Source organism: Myxine glutinosa, chromosome 1 (genome assembly GCF_964187855.1).
Source record: "Myxine glutinosa chromosome 1, kmMyxGlut1.1, whole genome shotgun sequence".
Lineage (NCBI taxonomy): Eukaryota > Metazoa > Chordata > Myxini > Myxiniformes > Myxinidae > Myxine > Myxine glutinosa.
Window position 1 is genome coordinate 2,159,794 of NC_136261.1, and position 18,272 is coordinate 2,178,065.

General features: G+C 50.1%; 2 protein-coding genes across 6 annotated transcripts in view; one reads left to right on the forward strand and one right to left on the reverse strand.

Annotated features, from left to right (window-relative positions):
* The window catches only part of LOC137418021 (N-alpha-acetyltransferase 15, NatA auxiliary subunit), a 132,685-nt gene extending 126,575 nt beyond the window's left edge, over positions 1-6,110 (reverse strand). The window contains exon 1 of the mRNA XM_078776060.1: positions 5,903-6,110. Coding sequence (XP_078632186.1) covers positions 5,903-5,956 — 54 coding nt within the window. The 5' untranslated portion in view covers positions 5,957-6,110. The remainder of the gene's footprint in view (positions 1-5,902) is intronic.
* A 7,605-nt stretch (positions 6,111-13,715) lies between these two features.
* The window catches only part of LOC137418024 (uncharacterized), a 102,405-nt gene continuing 97,848 nt past the window's right edge, over positions 13,716-18,272 (forward strand). For 3 of the 5 annotated variants that reach the window (XM_078774658.1, XM_078774690.1, XM_078774720.1), the window contains exon 1: positions 14,329-16,083. In XM_078774658.1, coding sequence (XP_078630784.1) covers positions 15,806-16,083 — 278 coding nt within the window. In that variant the 5' untranslated portion in view covers positions 14,329-15,805. Of the gene's footprint in view, positions 14,132-14,323; positions 16,084-18,272 lie in introns of those variants that run through there. The other 2 variants (XM_078774757.1, XM_078774798.1) reach the window with 2 other exon arrangements.

Genomic DNA, 18,272 nt, shown 5'->3' on the forward strand with positions numbered 1-18,272 from the left:
AGGTGATCTTTAACCTCAAAATCAATAGGCTTCTCAACTGCAACGACCTCTACAGCTTAGTGAGGTTTCACGACGATCGGATTAGAATTGTGACCCATAGGCCGGTGATAAACAGACAGACAGACTAAATGCAACCGACCAATATACTGTCCAATCCCGCTCTTCGCGGACCCCGCTCTTCGCGGAATCCGCGTACTCACGGTTGATAAAATGCAACCTGTTTCTCTATTTGCGGAAAAATGTCCATGCGAATATGCGGTTTGTGTTTTATTCGCGGCCGTGTTCCACAAAATCGCAGTATATATTTTTCCCCATTTGCGGCCATGTTTCGAAACAATGCACCGCTATTCACGGGTTTCGCTATTTGCGGATATTCCAGGAATGTATCCCCCTCGAATAGAGGGGTACCATGGTACTTGAAAAAATCTGAGATTTTTGGAAATGGTACCTGGTGTTGTGTTTCTTCGAATCTTCTTCGATTTTCGGTTTTTCAATCTTCGATTTTTCAAGTAACAAACGAACAAACAAACGGACGTATTTGCAATACCCTCTCATCTAGCGAGGGCAATTAATACAATAGCATTAATATAACTTGGTTTTCGTGAGGTACATTTTATGAACACTCATGAGGTAAATTAATAACCTGCCTTCTCAGATTGGTCACGACCCACTGGGTGAGAATCTCTGGTTTATATCATATCTTACGTGACTACCATTACTCATATGTTTACAGACTGCATCACATTATAAATAAAAAATATAATGTGATGCAGTCTGTAAACATATGAGTAATGGTAGTCACGTAAGATATGATATAAACCAGAGATTCTAAACCAGTGGGTCGTGACCAATCTGAGAAGGCAGGTTATTAATTTACCTCATGAGTGTTCATAGACTGCATCACATTATATAAAAAATAACCACCTTTAGAGGCCATTTTTCCCCACAAAGCGGGGGTTGGCCTTTTTCGGGAACCGTGGTTGTTGTTGTTTTTTTGGTCCCCTTTTTGAAGCAATGTTTTACGGCCGGATGCCCTTCCTGACGCCAACCCTTTTTGCCGCCTTTAACGACAAACAGGGAATTACCAGTGAACTGGTACTCAATTAGCCGACCTCGGAAGGATGACAGGCTGAGTCAACCCCCCTGGCGTTAATTCAGTGATCGACCGGGATTCGAACCCAGGATCGTAGGATCCTAAGCCGGCACCCTAGCCGCTAGCCCAACACCAGGGACTTTGATATCACATCACATCACTTTGATATCACATCCTAATCACATTGATATAAATTATTAACTGCACATGAAACCTTCATTGTGAGAGGATATTATTGTGACTAGTGAGGTACCCGTGCTACGCACAGGTGGGAGGCCAGAAGCAAACAGACAATGCAGAAATGGCGAATGCTAAAGCATGAAACCAATAAATTCCACATTACTGTAGCACCTTCAGTCGCACGTCAGACATGGACAGCAAGTTTGTGAATGACTTCCATGAAAAACGTACCCGTTCGCAAACAAACGGGCACGTGTGTTCCATACCCAGTCAATGGCGAATCTGCATATGGTGATCTGCGAATTTCACGTTTAGAAAGTAGAAACCATCACGGCATTTAGTCATTCACTTGAACTCGATATCTCTTTTTTCATTCCAAACAGCACAACTCCAATCACAAATTAAATAACATGAATATAAAAAATAAACTTTTAACAACATTTGTGACATAAACAAATATTTAAATCCTGTTGTGAAGTTCGGTACGGTTGGGTGAATACAATTACGAATTCAAAATCGTAATTGTATTTACTCAATTCCAATCATCAATTGATACTTCAACAAAATTATGTTTTGAATGACGGTTGTATTGGGATATTATCAAACCAGTTCATTGCCGTAATCTGTCCACTTCCGCATTCGCGGCATTTGCAGCAGGTTCATAATTCATTCGGATTTTCCTCAATTCCACAATGCAATGTTCAATGAAATACTGTTCAGCCGTTTTTGATTTTCATGTCATGTTCTTTTGGTGAATTATCGTAGGATTTTACTGCAGGGGTTCCAGGAAATCGTTGCGATCGGTGCAGCCGTTTTTGCGGTACCCGGGACAATAACGTTATGCGGGAGCCCAAACCTGAAAATGCTGCAGACCAAAGCTGAAATTGGAAAAACAATATAGCCTATTTTCCTCCAGGGGGTCCCAGGATTACCCACCCAAAATATCGTTGCGATCGGTTCAGGCGTTTTTGCGGTACCTGGGACAGACGGACAGACAGACAGACATTTGGTGAATTATAGCAAGATAAGTAATTTTGCCCAATTTGACCGATTTCCATGCACATTTCCACTTTAGGGTAAATGTTTACTTGTGTGCCTGTAACTCTCTCATTTTTGGAGATATGGACCTCACTCACATGTCACTCATTTTGTTCGAAAGCACATGGCTCAGTTTTCTGAATAAATAATACTAAGTTTAGACTTGCGTCTTGTATGTATCACTCGCTCAAACATGAAGGAAGTAACTTTGGTGAAAATCGTTTTTCCAATTTTCAAAAAATGCAATCCATACAGTTTAAAAATTACAAGGTATCAACCCAATTTGGTGTCACAGGTGGATGCTGGTACCACGACAGTAATTCAATAAAAAAATATTGTAAAATTTGAATGATGTATATGGTCAGGAGAGCATACACTGACGATGAACTTCTTCTAACCCATGACCACGGTTATTAACACATATATGGGCCTGATACATTAACCCACCGCTCAGGAACCTTAAGATTGCACTTTTATATTGCCTATGGTAACCATTTAATAATAAAACTAGCCAAATGGTCATTTCATGCAAAACAACAACCTCGAGCTCCTGATATAGGAGGGGAGATCACCAGACCAATACCTTGCAGAGGTGAGATCACCAGACCAACACCTTGCAGAGGTGAGATCACCAGACCAACATGGAGAAGGAGATCACGAGAACGCCACCATGGAGAGGGGAGACACCAAGAACACCACCATGGAGAGGGGGGATACCAAGAACACCACCATGGAGAGGGGAAATCACCAGAACACCACCATGGAGAGGGGAGATCACCAGAACACCACCATGGAGAGGGGAGATCACCAGAACACCACCATGGAGAGGGGAGATCACCAGAATACTACCATGGAGAGGGGAAATCACCAGAACACCACCATGGATAGGGAAGATGACCACGAACACCACCATGGAGAGGGGAGATGACAAGAACACCACCATGGAGATGGGTGATGATCAGAACACCACCACGGAGAGGGGAGATGACCAGAACACCACCATGGAGAAGGGAGATGACCAGAACACCACCATGGAGAGGGGAGATGACCACAACACCACCATGGAGGGGAGATGACCAGAACACCAACATGGATAGGGGAGATGACCAGAACACCACCATGGAGAGGGGGGATACCAAGAACACCACCATGGAGAGGGGAGATGACCAGAACACCACCATGGAGATGGGTGATGACCAGAACACCACCACGGAGAGGGGAGATGACCAGAACACCACCATGGAGAGCGGAGATGACCAGAACACCACCATGGAGAGGGGAGATGACCAGAACACCACCATGGAGAGGGGAGATGACCACAACACCACCATGGAGAGAGGAAATGACCAGAACACCACCATGGATAGGGGAGATGACCAGAACACCTCCCTGGAGAGGGGAGATGACGAAAACACCAACATGGAGAGAGGAGAACACTAGAACACCCCCATGGAGAGGGGAGATCACCAGAACACCACCATGGAGAGGGGAGATCACTGGAACACCACCATAGACCCAAAAAGGAAGCAATACAATGGTCACAAGCATTTCCAAAGTTTACATTCAACAGAGTCAAAGGGATGGATGGAAAATTTTCAGCATTTTTATAATAAAATTAATAAATATATAAACTCTACCAGTCTACCGTACCCGGCCAGCACCACCAACAGCAAAGTCTTGTGTACATCACAAGTCCCATTGTTATGAAGGTGAGGAAATCAATGTTGGGAACTATCGTTACATTATTATGTTGAGTCAGACGAGTGGTGTTTGTGGCGAGATATTTCAAAACCCTTCACACACTCATTCATCGAGCCATCACAAACCACCCACACCATGTCCAACAATGGGGACATGTACACACCAAACAGTGGTCCAGGCACACCATGACAAACAATGGGGACATGTACACACCAAACAGTGGTCCAGGCACACCATGACCAACAATGGGGACATGTACACACCAAACAGTGGTCCAGGCACACCATGTCCAACAATGGGGACATGTACACACCAAACAGTGGTCCAGGCACACCATAACCAACAATGGGGACATGTACACACCAAACAGTGGTCCAGGCACACCATGACCAACAATGGGGACATGTACACACCAAACAGTAGTCCAGGCACACCATGACCAACAATGGGGTCATGCACACACCAAACAGTGGTCCAGGAACACCATGACCATATACTGCCATTCATCGAGCCACCACAAACCACCCACACCATGTCCAACAATGGGGACATGCACACACCAAACAGTGGTCCAGGAACACCGTGACCATACACTGCCATTCATCGAGCCATCACAAACCACCCACTCCATGTCCAACAATGGAGACATGCACACACCAAAGTGGTCCAGGCACACCGTGACCAACAATGGGGACATGCACACACCAAACAGTGGTCCAGGCACACCGTCACCATACAATGCCATTCATCGAGCCATCACAAACCACCCACACCATGTCCAACAATGGGGACATGCACACACCAAACAGTGGTCCAGGAACAACGTGACCATACACTGCCATTCATCGAGCCATCACAAACCACCCACTCCATGTCCAACAATGGAGACATGCACACACCAAAGTGGTCCAGGCACACCGTGACCAACAATGGGGACATGCACACACCAAACAGTGGTCCAGGCACACCGTGACCATACAATGCCATTCATCGAGCCATCACAAACCACCCACTCCATGTCCAACAATGGAGACATGCACACACTAAACAGTGGTCCAGGAACACCGTGACCATACACTGCCATTCATCGAGCCACCACAAACCACCCACACCATGTCCAACAATGGAGACATGCACACACCAAACAGTGGTCCAGGCACACCATGACCAACAATGGGGACATGCACACACCAAACAGTGGTCCAGGCACACCATGACCAACAATGGGGACATGCACACACCAAACAGTGGTCCAGGCACACCATGTCCAACAATGGGGACATGCACACACCAAACAGTGGTCCAGGCACACCATGTCCAACAATGGGGACATGCACACCCCAAACAGTGGTCCAGGCACACCATGACCAACAATGGGGACATGCACACACCAAACAGTGGTCCAGGCACACCGTGACCATACAATGCCATTCATCGAGCCATCACAAACCTATTTACAAAACACGAACGTTCTTCAACAAACGTGCACAAAGGCGGATCCTCACGATCATCAGTAAAGAAAAAGTTTAATCCACAAAACACATGCAAATCCCTCCAAGGCCGAGTCCGTGTAACATTTGTTCACGTTTCGCAGCCACACAAGGCCAAACACTTGTACTCTCATAGCCCTCGGACCGCACGCGCCCGCACGCGCACGCACGCACGCACGCACGCACACACACACACACACACACACACACACACACACACACACACACACACACACACACACACACACACACACACAGCCTTTTCCCGCCAGACACTCACGCATGTAACATTTTACTGAAACACTCCAAACGCCCCACGAGGCCAAGGGCCTAACTATCCGACACGTTCAGGGACAATTTCGCGCAACCACGAGCTCGAGGGCTATGGCGATTTCCTCACCAAAATCTTCTTGAACAACGCGTTCTCCTTCGGCGGGAGCGTTACGGACGGCATGTCGAGGCGGGGCGCAAACTATGCACCCCGTGCCGCGAGGAGCGTTCCCGCACGCTGCCGCCCGCAAGATGGCGCCGCCGTCGCTGTCACTGCTTTGCGCATGCGCAAATAATTCAGGTCGCCGATTTCCGGTTTTTCTCGTCTTCTTGTTATTAGGAAGAGGACGATTCAGTGGCGGTGAAATTAATGGCGCGAAGAGGCCGTTCGGGCCATGACTGGGGTGGGCGTGGGTAAGAATAATGGGATCAGAGAGTACATTGTGGATGGGACAATATTGGAGCGTGTCACACAGGAGAATCTGGGGGTGGGAATAGTCATGGGGGCGGGGCCGGGGGGAGCACAGACAGGAAGAATCTGGGGGTGGGAATAGTCATGGGGGCGGGGGGAGCACAGACAGGAGGAATCTGGGGGTGGGAATAGTCATGGGGGCGGAGGGAGCACAGACGGTAAGAATCTGGGGGTGGGAATAGTCATGGGGGCGGGGGGAGAACAGACAGGAAGAATCTGGGGGTGGGAATAGTCATGGGGGCGGGGGGAGAACAGACGGGAAGAATCTGGGGGTGGGAATAGTCATGGGGGCGGGGGGAGAACAGACGGGAAGAATCTGGAGGTGGGAATAGTCATGGGGGTGGGGGGAGAACAGACGGGAAGAATCTGGGGGTGGGAATAGTCATGGGGGCGGGGGGAGAACAGACAGGAAGAATCTGGGGGTGGGAATAGTCATGGGGGCGGGGGGAGCACAGACAGGAAGAATCTGGGGGTGGGAATAGTCATGGGGGCGGGGGGAGCACAGACGGGAAGAATCTGGGGGTGGGAATAGTCATGGGGGCGGGGGGAGAACAGACAGGAAGAATCTGGGGGTGGGAATAGTCATGGGGGCGGGGGGAGCACAGACAGGAAGAATCTGGGGGTGGGAATAGTCATGGGGGTGGGGGGGAGCACAGACAGGAAGAATCTGGGGGTGGGAATAGTCATGGGGGTGGGGGGAGCACAGACAGGAAGAATCTGGGGGTGGGAATAGTCATGGGGGCGGGGGGAGCACAGACAGGAAGAATCTGGGGGTGGGAATAGTCATGGGGACGGGGGGAGCACAGACGGGAAGAATCTGGGGGTGGGAATAGTCATGGGGGCTGGGGGAGCACAGACGGGAAGAATCTGGGGGTGGGAATAGTCATGGGGGCGGGGGGAGAACAGACGGGAAGAATCTGGGGGTGGGAATAGTCATGGGGGCGGGGGGAGCACAGACAGGAAGAATCTGGGGGTGGGAATAGTCATGGGGGCGGAGGGAGAACAGACAGGAAGAATCTGGGGGTGGGAATAGTCATGGGGGCGGGGGGAGCACAGACAGGAAGAATCTGGGGGTGGGAATAGTCATGGGGGCGGGGGGAGCACAGACAGGAAGAATCTGGGGGTGGGTATAGTCATGGGGACGGGGGGAGCACAGACGGGAAGAATCTGGGGGTGGGAATAGTCATGGGGGCGGGGGGAGAACAGACGGGAAGAATCTGGGGGTGGGAATAGTCATGGGGGCGGGGGGAGCACAGACAGGAAGAATCTGGGGGTGGAAATAGTCATAGGGGTGGGGGGAGAACAGACAGGAAGAATCTGGGGGTGGCAATAGTCATGGGGGCGGGGGCAGCACAGACAGGAAGAATCTGGGGGTGGGAATAGTCATGGGGGCGGGGGGAGCACAGACAGGAAGAATCTGGGGGTGGAAATAGTCATGGGGGCGGGGGCAGCACAGACAGGAAGAATCTGGGGGTGGGAATAGTCATGCGGGCGGGGGCAGCACAGACAGGAAGAATCTCGGGGTGGGAATAGTCATGGGGGCGGGGGCAGCACAGACAGGAAGAATCTGGGGGTGGGAATAGTCATGGGGGCGGGGGGAGCACAGACGGGAAGAATCTGGGGGTGGGAATAGTCATGGGGGCGGGGGGAGCACAGACAGGAAGAATCTGGGGGTGGGAATAGTAATGGGGGCGGGGGCAGCACAGACAGGAAGAATCTGGGGGTGGGAATAGTCATGGGGGCGGGGGGAGCACAGACAGGAAGAATCTGGGGGTGGGAATAGTCATGGGGGCGGGGGCAGCACAGACAGGAAGAATCTGGGGGTGGGAATAGTCATGCGGGCGGGGGCAGCACAGACAGGAAGAATCTCGGGGTGGGAATAGTCATGGGGGCGGGGGCAGCACAGACAGGAAGAATCTGGGGGTGGGAATAGTCATGGGGGCGGGGGGAGCACAGACGGGAAGAATCTGGGGGTGGGAATAGTCATGGGGGCGGGGGGAGCACAGACAGGAAGAATCTGGGGGTGGGAATAGTAATGGGGGCGGGGGCAGCACAGACAGGAAGAATCTGGGGGTGGGAATAGTCATGGGGGCGGGGGGAGCACAGACAGGAAGAATCTGGGGGTGGGAATAGTCATGGGGGCGGGGGCAGCACAGACAGGAAGAATCTGGGGGTGGGAATAGTCATGGGGGCAAGGGGAGCACAGACAGGAAGAATCTGGGGGTGGGAATAGTCATGGGGGCGGGGGCAGCACAGACAGGAAGAATCTGGGGGTGGGAATAGTCATGGGGGCGGGGGGAGCACAGACAGGAAGAATCTGGGGGTGGGAATAGTAATGGGGGCGGGGGCAGCACAGACAGGAAGAATCTGGGGGTGGGAATAGTCATGGGGATGGGGGGGGCACAGACGTGAAGATTCTGGGGGTGGGAATAGTCATGGGGGGGGGCACAGAACAGTCACAGAATAGTCACGGTACATGGGGGGGGCACAGAATAGTCATGGGGGTGGGGGGAGCACAGACAGGAAGAATCTGGGGGTGGGAATGGTCATGGGGGCGGGGGGAGCACAGACAGGAAGAATCTGGGGGTGGGAATAGTCATGGGGGCGGGGGGAGCACAGACAGGAAGAATCTGGGGGTGGGAATATGCATGGGTTGGGGGGAGCACAGACAGGAAGAATCTGGGGGTGGGAATAGTCATGGGGGTGGGGGGAGCACAGACAGGAAGAATCTGGGGGTGGGAATAGTCATGGGGGTGGGGGGAGCACAGACAGGAAGAATCTGGGGGTGGGAATAGTCATGGGGGTGGGGGCAGCACAGACAGGAAGAATCTGGAGGTGGGAATAGTCATGGGGGCGGGGGGAGCACAGACAGGAAGAATCTGGGGGTGGGAATAGTCATGGGGGCGGGGGGAGCACAGACAGGAAGAATCTGGGGGTGGGAATAGTCATGGGGGCGGAGGGAGAACAGACAGGAAGAATCTGGGGGTGGGAATAGTCATGGGGGCGGGGGGAGCACAGACAGGAAGAATCTGGGGGTGGGAATAGTCATGGGGGCGGGGGGAGCACAGACAGGAAGGATCTGGGGGTGGGAATAGTCATGGGGGCGGGGGGAGCATAGACAGGAAGAATCTGGGGGTGGGAATATGCATGGGGGTGGGGGGAGAACAGACAGGAAGAATCTGTGGGTGGGAATAGTCATGGGGGTGGGGGGGAGCACAGACAGGAAGAATCTGGGGGTGGGAATAGTCATGGGGGTGGGGGCAGCACAGACAGGAAGAATCTGGGGGTGGGGGCAGCACAGACAGGAAGAATCTGGGGGTGGAAATAGTCATGGGGGTGGGGGGAGAACAGACAGGAAGAATCTGGGGGTGGGAATAGTCATGGGGGCGGTGGCAGCACAGACAGGAAGAATCTGGGGGTGGAAATAGTCATGGGGGTGGGGGGAGAACAGACAGGAAGAATCTGGGGGTGGGAATAGTCATGGGGGCGGGGGCAGCACAGACAGGAAGAATCTGGGGGTGGAAATAGTCATGGAGGTGGGGGGAGAACAGACAGGAAGAATCTGGGGGTGGGAATAGTCATGGGGGCGGGGGCAGCACAGACAGGAAGAATCTGGGGGTGGAAATAGTCATGGGGGTGGGGGGAGAACAGACAGGAAGAATCTGGGGGTGGCAATAGTCATGGGGGCAGGGGCAGCACAGACAGGAAGAATCTGGGGGTTGGAATAGTCATGGGGGCGGGGGGAGCACAGACAGGAAGAATCTGGGGGTGGGGGGAGCACAGACGGGAAGAATCTGGGGGTGGGAATAGTCATGGGGGCGGAGGGAGCACAGACAGGAAGAATCTGGGGGTGGGAATAGTCATGGGGGTGGGGGGAGCACAGACAGGAAGAATCTGGGGGTGGAAATAGTCATGGGGGTGGGGGCAGCACAGACAGGAAGAATCTGGGGGTGGGAATAGTCATGCGGGCGGGGGCAGCACAGACAGGAAGAATCTCGGGGTGGGAATAGTCATGGGGGCGGGGGCAGCACAGACAGGAAGAATCTAGGGGTGGGAATAGTCATGGGGGCGGGGGCAGCACAGACAGGAAGAATCTGGGGGTGGGAATAGTCATGGGGGTGGGGGGAGCACAGACAGGAAGAATCTGGGGGTGGGAATAGTCATGGGGGCGGGGGCAGCACAGACAGGAAGAATCTGGGGGTGGGAATAGTCATGGGGACGGGGGGAGCACAGACGGGAAGATTCTGGGGGTGGGAATAGTCATGGGGGGGGGCACAGAACAGTCACAGAATAGTCACGGTACATGGGGGGGGCACAGAATAGTCATGGGGGTGGGGGGAGCACAGACAGGAAGAATCTGGGGGTGGGAATATGCATGGGTTGGGGGGAGCACAGACAGGAAGAATCTGGGGGTGGGAATAGTCATGGGGGCGGGGGGAGCACAGACAGGAAGAATCTGGGGGTGGGAATATGCATGGGTTGGGGGGAGCACAGACAGGAAGAATCTGGGGGTGGGAATAGTCATGGGGGCGGGGGGAGCACAGACAGGAAGAATCTGGGGGTGGGAATAGTCATGGGGGTGGGGGGAGCACAGACAGGAATAATCTGGGGATGGGAATAGTCATGGGGGTGGGGGTGGGGGCAGCACAGACAGGAAGAATCTGGAGGTGGGAATAGTCATGGGGGCGGGGGGAGCACAGACAGGAAGAATCTGGGGGTGGGAATATGCATGGGTTGGGGGGAGCACAGACAGGAAGAATCTGGGGGTGGGAATAGTCATGGGGGTGGGGGGAGCACAGACAGGAAGAATCTGGCGGTGGGAATATGCATGGGTTGCGGGGAGCACAGACAGGAAGAATCTGGGGGTGGGAATAGTCATGGCGGCGGGGGGAGCACAGACAGGAAGAATCTGGGGGTGGGAATAGTCATGGCGGCGGGGGGAGCACAGACAGGAAGGATCTGGGGGTGGGAATAGTCATGGGGGCGGGGGGAGCACAGACAGGAAGAATCTGGGGGTGGGAATATGCATGGGTTGGGGGGAGCACAGACAGGAAGAATCTGGGGGTGGGAATAGTCATGGGGGCGGGGGGAGCACAGACAGGAAGAATCTGGGGGTGGGAATAGTCATAGGGGTGGGGGCAGCACAGACAGGAAGAATCTGGAGGTGGGAATAGTCATGGGGGCGGGGGGAGCACAGACAGGAAGAATCTGGGGGTGGGAATATGCATGGGTTTGGGGAAGCACAGACAGGAAGAATCTGGGGGTGGGAATAGTCATGGGGGCGGGGGGAGCACAGACAGGAAGAATCTGGGGGTTGGAATAGTCATGGGGGCGGGGGGAGCACAGATGGAAGAATCTGGGGGTGGGAATACGCATGGGGGCGGGGGAGCAGAGACAGGAAGAATCTGGGGGTGGGAATATGCATGGGGGCGGGGGGAGCACAGACAGGAAGAATCTGGGGGTTGGTAATATGCATGGGGGCGGGGGGAGCACAGATGGAAGAATCTGGGGGTGGGAATACGCATGGGGGCGGGGGGAGCACAGACAGGAAGAATCTGGGGGAGGGAATAGGCATGGTGGGAGCACAGACAGACAGGAAGAATCTGGGGGTGGGAATAGGCATAGGGGGCGGGGGAGCATGGTCACGGTATATGAATGGTCGGTCACGGTACATGAATGGTCGGTCACGGTACATGAATGGTCGGTCACGGTCCATGAATGGTCGGTCACGGTCCATGAATGGTCGGTCACGGTCCATGAATGGTCGGTCACGGTACATGAATGGTCGGTCACGGTACATGAATGGTCGGTCACGGTATATGAATGGTCAGTCACGGTACATGAATGGTCGGTCACGGTACATGAATGGTCCGTCACGGTATATGAATGGTCGGTCACGGTATATGAATGGTCGGTCACGGTATATGAATGGTCGGTCACGGTATATGAATGGTCGGTCACGGTATATGAATGGTCGGTCACGGTATATGAATGGTCGGTCACGGTATATGAATGGTCGGTCATGGTATATGAATGGTCAGTCACAGTATATGAATGGTCGGTCATGGTATATATGAGTGGCACGGTATATGAATGGTCGGACACGGTATATGAATGGTCGGACACGGTATATAAATGGTCGGTCACGGTATATGAATGGTCAGTCACGGTATATGAATGGTCGGTCATGGTATATGAATGGTCAATCACGGTATATGAATGGTCAGTCACGGTATATGAATGGTCGGTTATGGTATATGAATGGTCAATCACGGTATATGAATGGTCAGTCAAGGTATATGAATGGTCAGTCACGGTATATGAATGGTCAGTCACGGTATATGAATGGTCAGTCACGGTGTATGAATGGTCGGTCACGGTGTATGAATGGTCGGTCACGGTATATGAATGGTCGGTCACGGTGTATGAATGGTCGGTCATGGTGTATGAATGGTCGGTCACGGTGTATGAATGGTCGGTCATAGTATATGAATGGTCGGTCACGGTGTATGAATGGTCGGTCACGGTGTATGAATGGTCGGTCATGGTATATGAATGGTCGGTCATAGTTTATGAATGGTCGGTCACGGTGTATGAATGGTCAGTCACGGTGTATGAATGGTCGGTCACGGTGTATGAATGGTCGGTCACGGTGTATGAATGGTCGGTCACGGTATATGAATGGTCGGTCACTGTATATGAATGGTCGGTCACGGTATATGAATGGTCGGTCACGGTATATGAATGGTCGGACACGGTATATGAATAGTCGGTCACGGTATATGAATGGTCAGTCACAGTATATGAATGGTCGATCATGGTATATATGAGTGGCACGGTATATGTATGGTCGGACACGGTATATGAATGGTCGGACACGGTATATGAATGGTCGGTCACGGTATATGAATGGTCGGTCATGGTATATGAATGGCCGGTCACGGTATATGAATGGTCAGTCACGGTATATGAATGGTCGGTCATGGTATATGAATGGTCAATCACGGTATATGAATGGTCATTCACGGTATATGAATGGTCAATCACGGCATATGAATGGTCAGTCACGGTATATGAATGGTCGGTTATGGTATATGAATGGTCAGTCACGGTATATGAATGGTCAGTCACGGTGTATGAATGGTCGGTCACGGTGTATGAATGGTCGGTCACGGTATATGAATGGTCGTCACGGTATATGAATGGTCGGTCACGGTGTATGAATGGTCGGTCACGGTGTATGAATGGTCGGTCATAGTATATGAATGGTCGGTCACGGTGTATGAATGGTCGGTCACGGTGTATGAATGGTCGGTCACGGTGTATGAATGGTCGGTCATAGTATATGAATGGTCGGTCATAGTATATGAATCGAATGGTCGGTCACGGTGTATGAATGGTCGGTCACGGTGTATGAATGGTCGGTCACGGTGTATGAATGGTCGGTCATGGTGTATGAATGGTCGGTCACGGTGTATGAATGGTCGGTCATAGTATATGAATGGTCGGTCATAGTATATCAATGGTCGGTCATGGTATATCAATGGTCGGTCATAGTATATCAATGGTCGGTCATAGTATATGAATGGTCGGTCATAGTATATGAATGGTCGGTCATCGTATATGAATAGTCGGTCATGCGCAGTTTCATGTTTAAAAAACATTCTCATTGGCTGGACATGGCTGACCGTGAGGGTCGTGCAGTTCGTGCCTCGTTATTCATGACCATGACCTCCCCCTTCCTGACCACGTTCACCAAACCAATGGAAAACCGCAAGGAAAAAGCGCGGGAATCCACAAGACCGAGGGGAAGCGCTGCGGACACTGCACGCGGACACTGCACGCGGACACTGCACGCGGACACTGCACGCGGACACTGGACGGACGGTAAGACCCTCTGGATTGGCCAAATGTTGAGTGAGTGTTGGGACGAGGGAAGGAACTCGATGATGGAATGAATAATACGTTCGTTCAATGAGGGAATGTGAAGGATTGTGAGATGTAAATTATATTACAAAACAATTTTATATTTTTATGTTTGGTCATTCCTTATTATATTCACGTGTCCTTTGTCTCCAGTACTCCAGGTCGGACGCTGGAATCAACTCGGCCTCCTCATCACCAATCGGTCTTCGCAACTTCATCATAAACATCAATCGATACTGATCGATACATGCAAACCTGCACTCGATCCTCATCGTTACCTGATCGATACATGCAAACCTGCACTCGATCCTCATCGTTACCTGATCGGTACATGCAAACCTGCACTCGATTCTCATCAATAAATGCAAACCTGCAGTCGATCCTCATCGATACCTGATCGACCTTTTCAACTTGCACTCAATCCTGATCGATACCTGATCGACCTTTTCAACCTGCACTCAAACCTGATCGATACCTGATCGACCTTTTCAACTTGCACTCAATCCTGATCGATACCTGATCGACCTTTTCAACTTGCACTCAATCCTGATCGATACCTGATCGACCTTTTCAACTTGCACTCAATCCTGATCGATACCTGATCGACACCTGATCGACCTTTTCAACTTGCACTCAATCCTGATCGATACCTGATCGACCTTTTCAACTTGCACTCAATCCTGATCAATACCTGATCGACCTTTACAACCTGCACTGCATCCTGATCGACCTTCTCAACCTGCACTCAATCCTGATCGATACCTGATCGACCTTTTCAACCTGCACTCAATCCTGATCGATACCTGATCGACCTTTTCAACCTGCACTGCATCCTGATCGATACCTGATCGACCTTCTCAACCTGCACTCAATCCTGATCGATACCTGATCGATCTTTTCAACTTGCACTCAATCCTGATCAATACCTGATCGACCTTTACAACCTGCACTGCATCCTGATCGACCTTCTCAACCTGCACTCAATCCTGATCGATACCTGATCGACCTTTTCAACCTGCACTCAATCCTGATCGATACCTGATCGACCTTTTCAACCTGCACTGCATCCTGATCGATACCTGATCGACCTTCTCAACCTGCACTCAATCCTGATCGATACCTGATCGATCTTTTCAACCTGCACTGCATCCTGATCGATACCTGATCGACCTTTTCAACCTGCACTGCATCCTGATCGACCTTCTCAACCTGCACTCAATCCTGATCGATACCTGATCGACCTTTTCAACCTCCACTGCATCCTGATCGATACCTGATCGACGTTTTTAACTTGCACTCAATCCTGATTGACCTTTTCAACCTCCACTGCATCCTGATCGATACCTGATCGACGTTTTTAACTTGCACTCAATCCTGATCGATACCTGATCGACCTTTTCAACTTGCACTCAATCCTGATCGATACCTGATCGACCTTTTCAACCGGCACTGCATCCTGATCGACCTTCTCAACCTCCACTCAATCCTGATCGATACCTGATCGACGTTTTTAACTTGCACTCAATCCTGATCGATACCTGATCGACCTTTTCAACCTGCACTGCATCCTGATTGACCTTCTCAACCTGCACTCAATCCTGATCGATACCTGTTCGACCTTTTCAATCTGACACCATGGCCTCCTCTCCATCACACATCTCCACACCAGGTGTCATCTCTTCATTTGACGCCATCAGCAACACGCCCTTCATCTTTACCTCCTCCACTCCCATCACTCGTTCACCTTCTCTCACCTGTCTACCTTCCATCGCCACCACAAACCTCTCCCCCTCTTCTCTTCCAATCGATTCATTTTCCTCCATTTCCGCTTCACCTCCATTATCGATCTCTTCCAGGTCTCCTCAATCTCCAGATTTCTACCAACAAAAAAGAAGAAAAAGGGTTTTATCAAGGTGAGCTTGTGTGTGGGTTTTATCAAGGTGAGCTTGTGTGTGGGTTTTATCAAGGTAAGCTTGTGTGTGGGTTTTATCAAGGTAAGCTTGTGTGTGGTTTTTATCAAGGTGAGCTTGTGTGTGGGTTTTTATCAAGGTAAGCTTGTGTGTGGGTTTTATCAAGGTGAGCTTGTGTGTGGGTTTTATCAAGGTAAGCTTGTGTGTGGGTTTTATCAAGGTAAGCTTGTGTGTGGTTTTTATCAAGGTGAGCTTGTGTGTGGGTTTTATCAAGGTGAGCTTGTGTTTCTGTGTTTTATCAAGGTAAGCTTGTGTGTGGATTTTGTCAAGGTAAGCTTGTGTGTGGGTTTTATCAAGGTGAGCTTGTGTGTGGGTTTTATCAAGGTAAGCTTGTGTCTCTGGTTTTTATCAAGGTAAGCTTGTGTTTCTGTGTTTTATCAAGGTAAGCTTGTGTGTGGTTTTTATCAAGGTAAGCTTGTGTTTCTGTGTTTTATCAAGGTAAGCTTGTGTGTGGGTTTTATCAAGGTGAGCTTGTGTGTGGTTTTTATCAAGGTAAGCTTGTGTTTCTGTGTTTTATCAAGGTAAGCTTGTGTTTCTGTGTTTTATCAAGGTGAGCTTGTGTGTGGGTTTTATCAAGGTGAGCTTGTGTGTGGTTTTTATCAAGGTAAGCTTGTGTTTCTGTGTTTTATCAAGGTAAGCTTGTGTTTCTGTGTTTTATCAAGGTAAGCTTGTGTTTCTGTGTTTTATCAAGGTAAGCTTGTGTGTGGGTTTTATCAAGGTGAGCTTGTGTGTGGTTTTTATCAAGGTAAGCTTGTGTTTCTGTGTTTTATCAAGGTAAGCTTGTGTTTCTGTGTTTTATCAAGGTAAGCTTGTGTTTCTGTGTTTTATCAAGGTAAGCTTGTGTTTCTGTGTTTTATCAAGGTAAGCTTGTGTTTCTGTGTTTTATCAAGGTAAGCTTGTGTTTCTGTGTTTTATCAAGGTAAGCTTTGTGTGGGTTTTATCAAGGTAAGCTTGTGTTTCTGTGTTTTATCAAGGTAAGCTTGTGTTTCTGTGTTTTTTCAAGGTAAGCTTTGTGTGGGTTTTATCAAGGTAAGCTTGTGTTTCTGTGTTTTATCAAGGTAAGCTTTGTGTGGGTTTTATCAAGGTAAGCTTGTGTGTCTGTGTTTTATCAAGGTAAGCTTGTGTTTCTGTGTTTTATCAAGGTAAGCTTTGTGTGGGTTTTATCAAGGTAAGCTTGTGTCTCTGGTTTTTTTCAAGGTAAGCTTGTGTGTGGGTTTTATCAAGCCAAGCTTCTGTGTGGGTTTTATCAAGGTAAGCTTGTGTTTCTGTGTTTTATCAAGGTAAGCTTGTGTTTCTGTGTTTTATCAACGTAAGCTTGTGTCTCTGGTTTTTATCAAGGTAAGCTTGTGTCTCTGGTTTTTATCAAGGTAAGCTTGTGTGTGGGTTTTATCAAGGCAAGCTTCTGTGTGGGTTTTATCAAGGTAAGCTTGTGTGTGGGTTTTATCAAGGCAAGCTTCTGTGTGGGTTTTATCAAGGTAAGCTTGTGTCTCTGGTTTTTATCAAGGTAAGCTTGTGTCTCTGGTTTTTATCAAGGTAAGCTTCTGTGTGGGTTTTATCAAGGTGAGCTTGTGTTTCTGTGTTTTATCAAGGCAGGCTTCTGTGTGGGTTTTATCAAGGTAAGCTTGTGTCTGGTTTTTATCAAGGTAAGCTTGTGTCTCTGGTTTTTATAAAGGTAAGCTTGTGCCTGGTTTTTATCAAGGTAAGCTTGTGTGTGATTTTATCAAGGCAAGCTTCTGTGTGGGTTTTATCAAGGTAAGCTTGTGTTTCTGTGTTGTATCAAGGCAAGCTTCTGTGTGGGTTTTATCAAGGTAAGCTTGTGTCTGGTTTTTATCAAGGTAAGCTTGTGTGTGAGTTTTATCAAGGTAAGCTTGTGTGTGGGTTTTATGAAGGTGAGCTTGTGTCTCTGTTTTTCACCGCCACCGTTTGTGGATTTTCATCGTAAGCGCACTGCTTGTCACACTGTCCTTGCTATCCGTCACCTTCCATCACCTCACCTTCCCAAACATTTGTCACCATCACCTTACCTTCCTGAACATTTGCTGACCTTGTCTTCTCTCAGCTTCCCTTCACTCTCATTCCTTTCTCTCGTCTGTCCTCACCTTTTCTTCTCTCACCTACCCTCACCTTCTCTT